At 40.8% G+C, this 12,147-nt stretch overlaps 1 protein-coding gene across 1 annotated transcript; it reads left to right on the forward strand.

Moving 5' to 3' along the window:
- The first annotated feature begins 1,810 nt into the window (after positions 1-1,810).
- Positions 1,811-9,739, forward strand: LOC118095614 (vomeronasal type-2 receptor 26-like). Its single transcript, XM_088654757.1, has 5 exons — positions 1,811-2,028; positions 2,572-2,863; positions 5,026-5,253; positions 7,865-7,991; positions 8,838-9,739. Exons 1-5 carry the CDS (start codon positions 1,811-1,813, stop codon positions 9,737-9,739), a joined length of 1,767 nt encoding a protein of 588 aa, XP_088510883.1.
- The last annotated feature ends 2,408 nt before the right edge of the window (positions 9,740-12,147 follow it).

Below are 12,147 nucleotides of genomic sequence, written 5' to 3' on the forward strand. Positions count from 1 at the left end.
ACCATATTATCTATTTTCTATATTGTATAGGATGGGAATCTGTGTCCAACCGTCACATTGTCTAAATGAGGAATCTGGGGGGGGGGGGTGTCATTGTATGAGACCACACCCGCTGATCAAATTTGCTGATCATGTTGGAACAGCAAGAAAAGGAACTGAGGAGGGATTATCAATGAAAAACAGAGGAAGATCTGGGGAGCCAATTAGAAAGAGACACCTAAAGTGAGTTGGAGATAGGGTTAGAGGAGTCCAGCACAACTATCACTGTTTGAAGTTCAAGGTCAGGATACTTGAATGAACTCCACAATAACACCTTCATGCATGGAAGTAGGATCGCTCTTGGAGAGCGCTGGGGTCACATTATAATACATCTAATGAAATAAAATTCCTATACAGGGATTTGCTACCTTCAAATATTACTGCTTCTAATTGTATAAAATTATCCATCATACATGAACAGCTCATATTCTGCTATTGTTGTGTATTTTAGTATTTTATATATTATTATGAATTTAGGCTGGGATGGGGAGAAGTAGGCTGCACATGAGATCCTTATAACTCCTGGGTTATAAGCCTGATTTTGAGTGGAGAGATTGCAATAAGCTTTATTTTACTTTGTCTTAAAACAGCAGTGTTTGATGTCTGTTTAAATCCACCTTTAGGGGTGTTAATGCTATGACCCCCTCCATCATAGGCTCAGGTCGTATATATGTGCAAATAAACCATATATCTTTAAAAGCCACAGTTTGTGCTGTGCCTCATTCAAAAAAAGAAAAGAAAAGACAAAGCGTGGCTGAGAGCCTGAAGCCCCGGGAATCTCACACCACTTAGAGATTTGGGTGGAGTGCAAGAATAAGTTTGTCTGCCCTTAAATTATATTCCCATTTGTAAAGCACAAAGAAAGGGAAAGGGAAAAATAAAAATGTATTTCTGGCACAAATGTTAAAATTTTGGCAAGGAAAGTAAGATGCAGGAATAACAAGAGATAATATTGAGCACTGCAGACGAATTACAAATGTCTTTCCCTGTTGGCGGAGACATTACAAATGCCTCATTTTAGTTTCTCCAGCATAAAATTTGGTGCTTTTCTCCCATCCGTTGGCAAGACATGGAGACCAACTCATGCAATTGTTGTTCTTTCATGTGAACTTTGAATGCAATGTAAGTAGTCCAACGCTCCCCCTCTCTGTAGGTTTCTTCTTTCCAGGTCAGAATTTCCAGAGGCCAGTGCTGTGGTCAAACATGTTCATTTCCTCCCTCTCTTGAGACCAAAGGGCTGTTTTTCCAGTATTTTTTCCTCCTTGTTTATTATTGTAAGCCAAAATCGTATGCAGCTAAGAGGATATGAAAACACAATTGCACAATTGACTATCTTCCCTTTAATTATCAAAAGAACTGTAATTAAAGTTCCCCCTTGTCTAACCACCTCATGGACTTGCACAGTACATTATCCAAGCTAATGAGAAAGTCTGTGAAAGGTACTATAATTGAGCCTTTCAAAGCCTGGTGCCCTTGGACTGTATTGGATCACAAACCCATCAAGTGCAGTCAGCTTTGAATGCTGTGAATTGTAGTCCAAAACATCAGAGGGATACAAGGTTGGAGGAGCCTGATAAAAATATATCACCTCTAGCAATCACAGCTAGACTTGGGAATCAAGCATCCATCAGTGTCATCACTATCCCCCCCCCCCTCGTTTTCACAGTCTGGATTTCAGATATATGAGCAGACTAAAAGGCCAACTAGGTCAGACTACTTCAGTCTCATAAGCTGTAATAGTACTGGGGACATGGGGGGAAAGGGGCCAAGGATGGCAGCATTGTTGCTTTTGCTTCTGATTCTACTTCCTCGTGCAATATGCAAAACTCCCATTGTTAAATGTCACATCCATGATCCACACACTCCACTTCATCAGTATCATCAGAAAGGAGACCTCATCCTTGGTGGCTTAGCCTCTCACAGCATCATCGTCTCCAGTTCAATAGCCTTCAGCGAAAAACCGCCACCAACGTTGCTTGAAGAGCTAAAGTAAGAACTGGATAATTTCTCTTTTTCATTTTGATTCCTTCTTTGGACAATGGAGCAATCAGTTTTAGAGAAGGGATGGCTAAACTGTGGTCCTGCAATGGTTGTTCGACTCCATCAGTTGCAGCCATCAATTTCCATCAATAATAATTAGAGGCATTAAAATTTTATATCAAGGATATTTTAAAGTCTCTGTTCCCTTAACATAGAATTTCCCTCTATATTCCTTTTCTACCATTGTAGGCAAGAAGGAGGATCACTTGTAGTGATAGCTGTTCAAGATAATTCAAATAATTACAGTAAGAAATAATACTAATGAGCAATGCTTTTTTCCGTAAAACATGTTTAGGGGTACCCTCATTGCTACTCATATTGAAATACTGCCCCTAAATGAGACCAAACTTAGATTCACAAAATGTTGTGGGGGTATGTGTACCCCTGTGTGTGTGTCCCCCCCCCCAAAAAAAAGCACTGCTAATGAGGATGATGTAGAACTGAGTTGTGATAACTTTGCAAAGAGTTACATGCCTTTGTAACTCTTTTTAGTGTGGTGCCAAAGAATTACCAGCACATCCTACCCTTGCAATTTGCAGTGAAGGAGATCAACGAAAACCCTCAGCTCTTACCCAATGTCACTTTAGGCTTCCGCATCTATGACAGCTATTTCAATGCCAAATGGACCTCTCATGCCACAATGTTACTCATATCCACTCTGAAAACATTTGTCCCCAACTACATCTGTGACATCAAGAAAGGCTTGATAGCCATCATTGGGGGACTGGACCCCCAAACTTCCCTTCATGTGGCAACAATCTTGGATATATATAAGGTTCCACAGGTGAGGGGTGTGTGTGTGTGTGTGTGTGTGTCCAGTAATGGGAACTTAACACATCCGGATTTGGATAAATAAATGTGCACATTTCAAATAATCCGGTGGGCCATGGTAATTATTGGAAGATCCAAGCTGAAAAATAAAGTCTTGATAGATAAATTATTGCTGTGGATGTCTCTCTTGGCCTAGTCATTACCTGATATATGATAACAGCTGATTGGCAGGTGAGTGTCACTTGGCTTAGCAAAAATAGAATGGGCAGCCCAAATGGCAAGGATTGGAAAGCCCAATTGCAAATTGCCCCAAAGTTGTTCATAATACACAAATCTAATATTTAAAAGTTTTGTTGCTTCTGTCTCTTTCCCCTCCTACCACAACTATGGTTAGCTCATATATGGCCCTGCTCCAATGATGAATAATAAAAACCCCAGGCCTTTTCTTCTACCAGATGGCACCCAAGGAAACCCGCCAGTATAAGGGGATCCTGTCTTTGCTTCTGCATTTCAGGTGGATATGGATTGGGATCCTTACTTTCTCTGATGAGAATGCAGAAAGATTTGTGGTTCCCCTATTTTCCCAGAGTGGCATCTGTTTTGCCTTCATAGAAAGAAGTGACAAACTTACTTATGTCACTGAAATTAACAATTTGTTTAATCAATTAGCAAAAATACATGACAAAGTAATTGATAGCAAAGCTAATGTAGTCTTGTTTTATGGAGAATCATACACTCTGGAATATTTTAGATGGTTGCCTTACCTATCAGAACTGGAACAAAGTTCAAATAAGCCAAAAGGTAAAGTGTGGATTATGACAGCCCAGGTGGAGCTCACTTCTTTTGTCTATCAACGGACCTGGGATACAGAAATACTCCATGGGGTTCTCTCATTCACAACTCACTCGAATGATCCACCAGGATTTTGTCAATTTGTCCAGAGCAAAACCCCTTCCAGTCCAAAAGGAGATGGGTTTATTTTGGACTTCTGGCAACAGGCATTTGGCTGTGTGTTTCCAAATCGAGTTGTTGGCAGTGTGAGGGGAGATATTTGCACTGGGCAAGAGAAGCTGGAAAATCTGCCTGGTCCTTACTTTGAAATGAGAATGACCAGCCACAGCTATAACATCTACAATGCTGTTTATGCTGTGGCCCATGCTTTACATGCCATGTTTACATCCCGAGTCAAACAGAGACCAGTAATGATCAGTGGAGGAATGAAGTTTCAGAATCAACCACTGTGGCAGGCAATGGGCTGAACACCCTTCCTGAAAGAGGTTCAAAACATGTTCTGTTTGCCGTTTCGATCTATCCCTTTGGTAACTGTCACTTTCCCTTTGGTAACTGTCACTTTTCCTATGCAACCACAGCAGGGGCAGCAATGAGGGTGCAGCAATGCTCTTGAAACCAAGTTGAAACTTAAAGGAAGTGAATACAGAAGTAAAATTTGTGTGGAAAATAAGACGGATATATGTAAATTACATAGGATATGATTGGAATATCTTTTCTTTTCTTTTTTTCTTTCTTTTTCTTTTTATATTTCATCATTTGAATGTGAATAATTTTGTCTTGCGAATCACTGTTTCCCATAGGAATGCATTGAAATTTAATTAATGCGTTCCTATGGGCAAAAAAAGAAATTTCAATGCATTCCTATGGGAAACCGCGATTCGCAAGACGAATTTTTCGCAAAACAAAGTGACTCGCGGAACAAATTAAATTCGTCTTACGTGGCACCACTGTACCAACCTCTTAGATGACCATGGGGCTGATTCCCCATTTATCTCTGAAGTTGGAGTATCAAAGGAATAATATATCACATAGCATAGCATATAAAGTCTATAGAGAGCAAAGTGATATATTTTAGACAACGAAATGAACAGAGCACCCACTTTCTGTTAATAAAGTTTTTATGTCTGTGTGTGCATTTGCTGCTGTAGATCTTTAAAATCTGTTATTTTTCCATTACAAATGTACATTTCAAAATGTAACTTCAAAATGTGAGAAAGGCTTGGCTTTAATAATATATATGCAGTGTGTGTGTGTGTGTGTGTGTGTGTGTGTATGCTTTCCTCCAAGGTGGATATTTGGAAACCTGCCATGAATATGATTATCCTGATTGTCCCTTGCTGAATTGAAGCCTTTTCTATACTTTCTCTTTCCTTTTCGATCTAGCTCCATCATTTTCTGAGGGGTATCTCATTTAACAACAGCGCTGGGGATAAGGTTTCCTTGGACCAGAATAGGGAGATACTAGCTGGATTTGATATTACCAATTGGATCGTTTCCTCCAACCAATCCTTTCAGAGAGTGAAGGTAGGCAGGGTGGATTCCCTGGCTCCTCCACAGCAAGCATTGACCATCAATGAGGGAGCCATAAAATGGCACATTTGGTTTAACCAGGTACAATGCAACCATCAGCCCTTTGTAACGCTGAAGACTTTAACATAACATACAAAGATAATTTCATTGTACATTGTTTAGCCTTCATAAAATTGAATTAAAGATAGCACAAATTGTGAATTAGTGTTATAAGCTTCATGTACAGCCTCTGTACTAGTTCCTGTTACATTGAAAATGAATATATGAATTGACAATTTGAAGATGTGAATTCTAAATAGATTTTGATGATATTGAATATATTGTTATGAGTTTGGCTGTTCAGTCTGGATTCAACCCTGGTCCCCCTTCCAATCCTTGTATCCTACATCAGTGAGGGGAGAGCGCATAAAGGGTAGCTTGCTGAACTGGTTCCTTTGTAAAGGTAATGGCTTTGACTGGCCAGTTAAGTACTTCGATTTAGCATAACCAAAAATGATGTTGTGTTCAATGGAAAAAATGGTTGGGCCTTTCTCCCACCTCCCACTCCTAGCTGCTGCAGAGGTGTAAGTGTGTTTGAGGTGGAAGAAGACCAGAAGCTGAAGACACAGATACATGCTTCCTCTATGCTGGACTTTGAAGTTCTGTAGGAAACCAAAATGGAATGCAAGATTTTGGGGGTGTCAGTACTGTGAGCCCCTCTCACCTGTGCTCAAGTTGTATATGTGTTTAAATTAAGCTATATATGCTAAAGACTCTGTGGTCTCCACTGACCTTCATTAAAGGAAATCAAACCCCTGGATAAACCACCCCAGATTTTCTCACTGCTCAGAGTCTGGTGTGGTGTATGACAATATAAAGTCAAACTGCACCCAAAGGGCAAACCAAGATAGTATCTGAAATATGTGGGCTGCCACACATCTGTGCCTATATTCCAAATTTATGACAATTATTTGATAAGGAAGAAACATGAAGTGACATCAACTTTTACATAAGCCCCGTAAAAAGAGCCTAATCTATATAACCTCTGGTAGTTATATTCCTAATAATAATAATAATAATAATAATTTATTTATTTATTTATACCCCGCCCATCTGGCTGGGTTTCCCCAGCCACTCTGGGCGGCTTCAAACAGAAAAATAAAACACAATAATCTATTAAACATTAAAAAGCCTCCCTGAACAGGGCTGCCTTCAGATGTCTTCTAAAAGTCTGGTAGTTGTTTTCCTCTTTGACATCTGTTGGGAGGGCATTCCACAGGGCAGGCGCCACCACCGAGAAGGCCCTCTGCCTAGTTCCCTGCAACTTGGCTTCTCCCACCGAGGGAACCGCCAGAAGGCGCTCGGTGCTGGACCTCAGTGTCTGGGCAGAATGATGGAAGTGGAGACGCTCCTTCAGGTATATTGGACCGAGGCCATTTAGGGCTTTAAAGGTCAGCACCAACACGTTGAATTGTGCTCGGAAACATACTGGGAGCCAATGTAGATCTTTCAAGACCGGTGTTAAGTGGTCTCGGCGGCCGCTCCCAGTCACCAGTCTAGCTGCCGCATTCTGGATTAGTTGTAGTTTCCGAGTCAACTTCAAAGGTAGCCCCACGTAGAGCGCATTGCAGTAGTCCAAGTGGGAGATAACTAGAGCATGCACCACTCTGGCTAGACAGTCTGCAGGCAGGTAGGGTCTCAGCCTGCGTACCAGATGGAGCTGATAGACAGCTGCCCTGGACACAGAATTGACCTGCGCCTTCATGGACAGCTGTGAGTCCAAAATGACTCCCAAGCTGCACACCTGGTCCTTCAGGGGCAGTTACCCCATTCAGGACCAGGGAACCCTCCACACCTGCCCGCCTCCTGTCCCCCACGAACAGTACTTCTGTCTTGTCAGGGTTCAACCTCAATCTGTTAGCCTAGACCAGGCATCCCCAAACTGCGGCCCTCCAGATGTTTTGGTCTACAACTCCCATGATCCCTAGCTAAGAGGACCAGTGGTCAGGGATGGTGGGAATTGTAGTCTAAAACATCTGGAGGGCTGAAGTTTGGGGATGCCTGGCCTAGACAAACATATTAGATATTAAGGTCTTTGGTGTTTAAAATATTCTGTATAATGTCATCAACAAGTAAGTCCTTAGCCCTCTCTGTACCTTGGTACGCCCGGCAGTTACTAAGTATAATTCCCCAGGGCATCTGAATGCTCCACCTTCGATTCAGATATTAAGCCCACAATTGAATAGCTCAGTGGAGAGTTAGCTGCCACCACCTACAGGATAAAGGACAGTGGCTCTCTAATGTGGCTTTGCTAAGAGGCCCAAGGCAAGAATGTTGTTTCAGGGTTTTAGAATAACAGGTGTATAACTCTGAGGCTTAATTTGCATTAAATGACACCACCACAAGCCCTTAATGTCACTGTAGCAGAAAGAGGTATGCATACCTAATCGGAGCCTTGACTATAGAGGATATTAAAAACATTACTATCCACAACAGTAACTGCAAAAAACAACAACTTATTAGAGTTTGCACATTGAGTCAATGGGAATTGTCAGAAAATGAGTCCAGATGGAATTGAAACAACCTATTAAGTGAATTGCTGAAATGAATGTTGTTGTTCTGCAAATCCATTTTAAGGAAGAGCTTAACTTCCCCTTTTAGCTTTTATTTGAGTCCACTTATTTTATACATTTCTTTTTCATTTGTGTAATAGACACAGCCTAAATCTTTATGTACTGAGAGCTGCCACCCTGGTTTTTGCATAAAAGTGAAGGAGGGGGAAGCATTTTGCTGCTACGATTGCATCCCTTGTCCGGAAGGGAAGATTTCAGACAAGGATGGTAAGAGATTTACTGTATATGTTTATAGTTAGTTGCCTCTAATCGAGAATCATGCATTCACCAAGGTTCCTTTTTACAGCTTATAAAAATATTGAGGAATCTAGCTGAAGAGGGACCTAATGAAAGTGTATGTGTTTGTGTGATAATTTATTATTGTGAATGTTCATTGCTGTTAATAAGAAAAACTCCTATACCAAGATCCACGAGGTTGAAGGCGATTAGTGTAAAGTGGATTTTCAGATGAGCCAGGAGGTTTCTGTAACAGCTGGAAATATGCCACCACATCTCCTTAATCCAGGCTGAGCTGAGTGTGTGAGCCGGGGGGGGGGCATTACTAATAATACGATGCATGAAGGATCTTCAGCTTGGACACATGATATGGAAACCCAGCCTAAATTAAGCCAATGAAGAGGGTGGTGTAACTACAACAGTATTTTAAAAGCTTGTTTTCCCTCTGACAGACTTTGGATAAGTATGACATATCAAAATCCAGAAAACAGTTGAAAGGTTCTGATTAGGGCATCTAACGTCAAAAACTACAAAGGCTAATTTACACTAATACTCCTTAATTAGGGAGTAAGTAAGTGTGAACAACTAGAACAGTGTCAGGAAAATTTCAGTTGACGTCAGGCCGGAAATCAGGAAGTGCTCTATGGCCCTCCCTCTGGCATTTTGCCTCAATCAGTATTCAACATCCGATAGGTGAGAAGGGCACGGTTCCATCATTTGTAATCTCTATTGTTTGGAACTCCTTGTACGCTTTTAAAATCATTTTAATTATGTATTTAGAAGTAGTGGCATATTGGTCATATTTTTGGGATTAAGAATTAGGTTTTTCTTTCTCAGACATGAATGACTGCTATGAATGTGAAGATGAAAAGTATCCAAACAAACATAGGAATATATGTATTCCCAAGAGTGCAACTTTCTTGTCCTTTGAAGAACCTCTGGGCCTCAGCTTAGCTTGTTCGGCTCTTTTCTTTGCTTTTATTACAGCACTGGTACTAGAAATATTTGTTAAGCACAGAGACACTCCCGTTGTGAAAGCCAACAACCGGGACCTCACCTACGCTCTGCTCATCTCCCTCTTGCTTTGCTTCCTTTCTGCATTACTGTTCATCGGATATCCTGACAAGGTGACATGTCTCCTCCGACAAACTGTTTTTGGCATTATCTTCTCAGTGGCCGTTTCTTGTGTTCTGGCAAAAACCATCACTGTGGTTCTGGCTTTCATAGCCACAAAACCAGGATCCAGAATGAGGAAGTGGGTGGGGAAAGGACTGGCAAACTCTATTGTCCTCTCCTGCTCCCTTATCCAGGCAGTCATCTGCACTGTGTGGCTGGTGATCTCTCCTCCATTCCCTTATGCTGACATGAAGTCAGTGGCTGAAGAAATTGTACTGGAGTGCAATGAGGGGACAGTGACCTTCTTTTACTGTGTCTTGGGCTACATGGGCTTCCTAGCTTTGGTCAGTTTCACTGTGGCTTTCCTTGCCCGGAAATTACCGGACAGTTTCAACGAAGCCAAGTTCATCACTTTCAGCATGTTGGTCTTTTGCAGTGTTTGGTTATCCTTTGTTCCTGCCTACATGAGCTCAAAGGGGAAATACATGGTGGCTGTGGAGATCTTCTCTATCTTAGCCTCCAGTGCTGGGTTGCTGGGTTGCATCTTTTCCCCAAAATGTTACACTATTTTGCTAAGGCCTGAGCTGAACAATAGGGAGCACCTAATAAGAAGAAAATACTGAAGAAATCAAAGTTTTGTTTCATTGGCTATAATATTTAGTTCAGGGATTTGTATGTATCTCTGGAAAGAAGCACCCACAATCCTCTTCAGGCTACCACCTCACAGGATTTAACCCTCCTCTGCTCTCAGTCAAAAAGTGGGAAGGAGATGGTGTTCATTCTTTCCCTGTCCGCTCCCAACTTTAATCAGAATATTTAAAATACCAATTAAATATTAGTCCTGCCCCCAATTGCCCCGAGGATGAATACAGGGCAGCGCAGTTGTACCCTCAGGCAGCCCAATCCAGGACCCTAGATTTCACCCCCAGATCAGGTAGGATGTGAGATCCCCACTTCACATTTCTATTTCCTGCAAATCTCCACTACTTGCCCTCTTTCAACACTCTGATGCCCCCATATTCAGCAATTCCAGACCTAATTGAACTTTTCTTCTGCTGACTATGAACTCTGCATTTGTTATCATTAGGTCATGGCAGTGTATTATTCTGCCCTTAGGCTCTTTCGCACAACTATTCGGCAGTAGAGATGAACAATTTTACACTGTCTAATCCCATCTTATTTTTCTGCATGTGGCTGTGTTAATGTACATCCTGCCCCATTGTAGTGGAACACACAATATGGTTGCCACCTGTACACATAATTGCAACCGGCAATGACTTCTTCTGGCAGGCACTCATGAAGGCCTCGTGGGTTGGTTGCTGATATGCGTGCTTTGCTGGTAAATTGACAGAATACCAACATAAGTGACATAAGAGGCCAAGCTTTTTTTCAGCCAGAACTCACTGGAACTCAGTTCTGGCACCACTCAGGTGGGCGCCATTGCCATTAGAAGAGACCAAAGCAGGCGTTCATGCTGAGTTCTGGAAACGTTTCTTCTAGAAATATAGCACTGAGAAGGGGCATTCGGATGGATCCTTGGTTGCAATGGGCAGGAAGAAGGGACCACTCCTTTTTTTATAATATTTTTATTAGAGTTTTCAAAAATACAACAATAATACAAAACAAAGAAAAAAGAGGGGGGAAAGGAAAAGAAAAGAGAAAGAAAAAACAAGTACATATAAGAATACATATTGTTTTGTCTATTCACATTGTATATTGGGACCTCCTCGGGTTCCCTTCCCCTGTGGTTCTTTAGCTCGTTTATACTTAGCAAATTCTATACCATTTTGATCACCTTGTATAATCCTATTTTTTTCCTTTCACCTAACATATTCATAAATTCCACAGTTTATTTACAACTTAATTTCTGATCTTAATATGTCACTTTAGCATATTTTTTAAAATACAACTTAAAATCTTTCCATTCTTCTTCCATCGCTTCCTCTCCCCGGTTGCGGATTCTTCCTGTCATCTCAGCCAGTTCCATAAACTCCATCATCTTCATCTGCCAGTCATCAATCGTTGGTAATACTTGTGATTTCCAGTTCTTAGCAATCAGAAGTCTTGCCGCAGTTGTAGCATACATTAAAAAGGGGACATTTTTCTTAGGAATCTCTTTTCCGACAATGCCCACTAGAAATGCTTCTGGTTTCTTAACAAATGTGTTTTTCAACACTTTCTTGAGTTCGTTATCAATCTTGTTCCAGAAGTCACTTACTAGTGGACACGTCCACCACATGTGGTAAAAGGAACCTTCTTCTTTCTTACATCTCCAACATTTATTATCATGGTTATGGTAAATCTTTGCTAGTTTTACTGGTGTAAGATACCACCTATACATCATTTTCATTATATTTTCTCTTAATAAACTACACGCAGTAAACTTAATGTTCTCTTGCCATAATTTTTCCCATTCCTCAATCATAATATTATGTCCAACATCCTTTGCCCACAAAATCATAACATTTTTTGTTTGTTCATCTTTCGTATGCCACTCAAGCAGCAGTTTGTACATTCTGGAAAGTATTTTCATCTTAGGTTCTAACAATTCTGTTTCCAACTTTGACCTCTCTGTTTGAAAACCAAGTAATCTATCCATTTTAAAAGCTTCATTTATCTGATGGTATTGGAGCCAATCATCTAGTTTACATTTCAACCCCTCATATGTCTTTAACTTAAATTGGTCTCCTTCTTCAATCAACAAATCTCTATATTTTGGCCAACTGGTTTCCATATTTAGTCTTTTACGAACCTTGGCCTCCAACGGTGAAATCCATTTAGGTGTTTTTCTTTCTAACAAATCTTTGTACCTGGACCAGACATTATACAATGATTTTCTAATTATATGGCTTTTGAAGCCTCTGTGAGAGTTTACTTTATCATACCATAGATATGCATGCCAACCATAAACATTATCATAACCTTCTAGATCCAATATATCCGTATTCTCCAACAAAAACCAATCTTTCATCCAGCAAAAGGCAGCTGCTTCATAGTAAATTCTAAAATCAGACAGGGAAAAGCCTCCTCT

The sequence above is a fragment of the Zootoca vivipara genome, chromosome 12, assembly GCF_965207765.1.
Source record: "Zootoca vivipara chromosome 12, rZooViv2.hap1.1, whole genome shotgun sequence".
NCBI classification, from domain to species: domain Eukaryota; kingdom Metazoa; phylum Chordata; class Lepidosauria; order Squamata; family Lacertidae; genus Zootoca; species Zootoca vivipara.

Coding starts and splice junctions, on each gene's coding strand:
- LOC118095614 (XM_088654757.1), top strand. CDS start 1,811: ATGGCAGCATTGTTGCTTTTGCTTCTGATTCTACTTCCTCGTGCAATA. Junction 2,029..2,571: donor ACGTTGCTTGAAGAGCTAAA/GTAAGAACTGGA, acceptor AACTCTTTTTAG/TGTGGTGCCAAAGAATTACC. Junction 5,254..7,864: donor GGCACATTTGGTTTAACCAG/GTACAATGCAAC, acceptor TTTGTGTAATAG/ACACAGCCTAAATCTTTATG.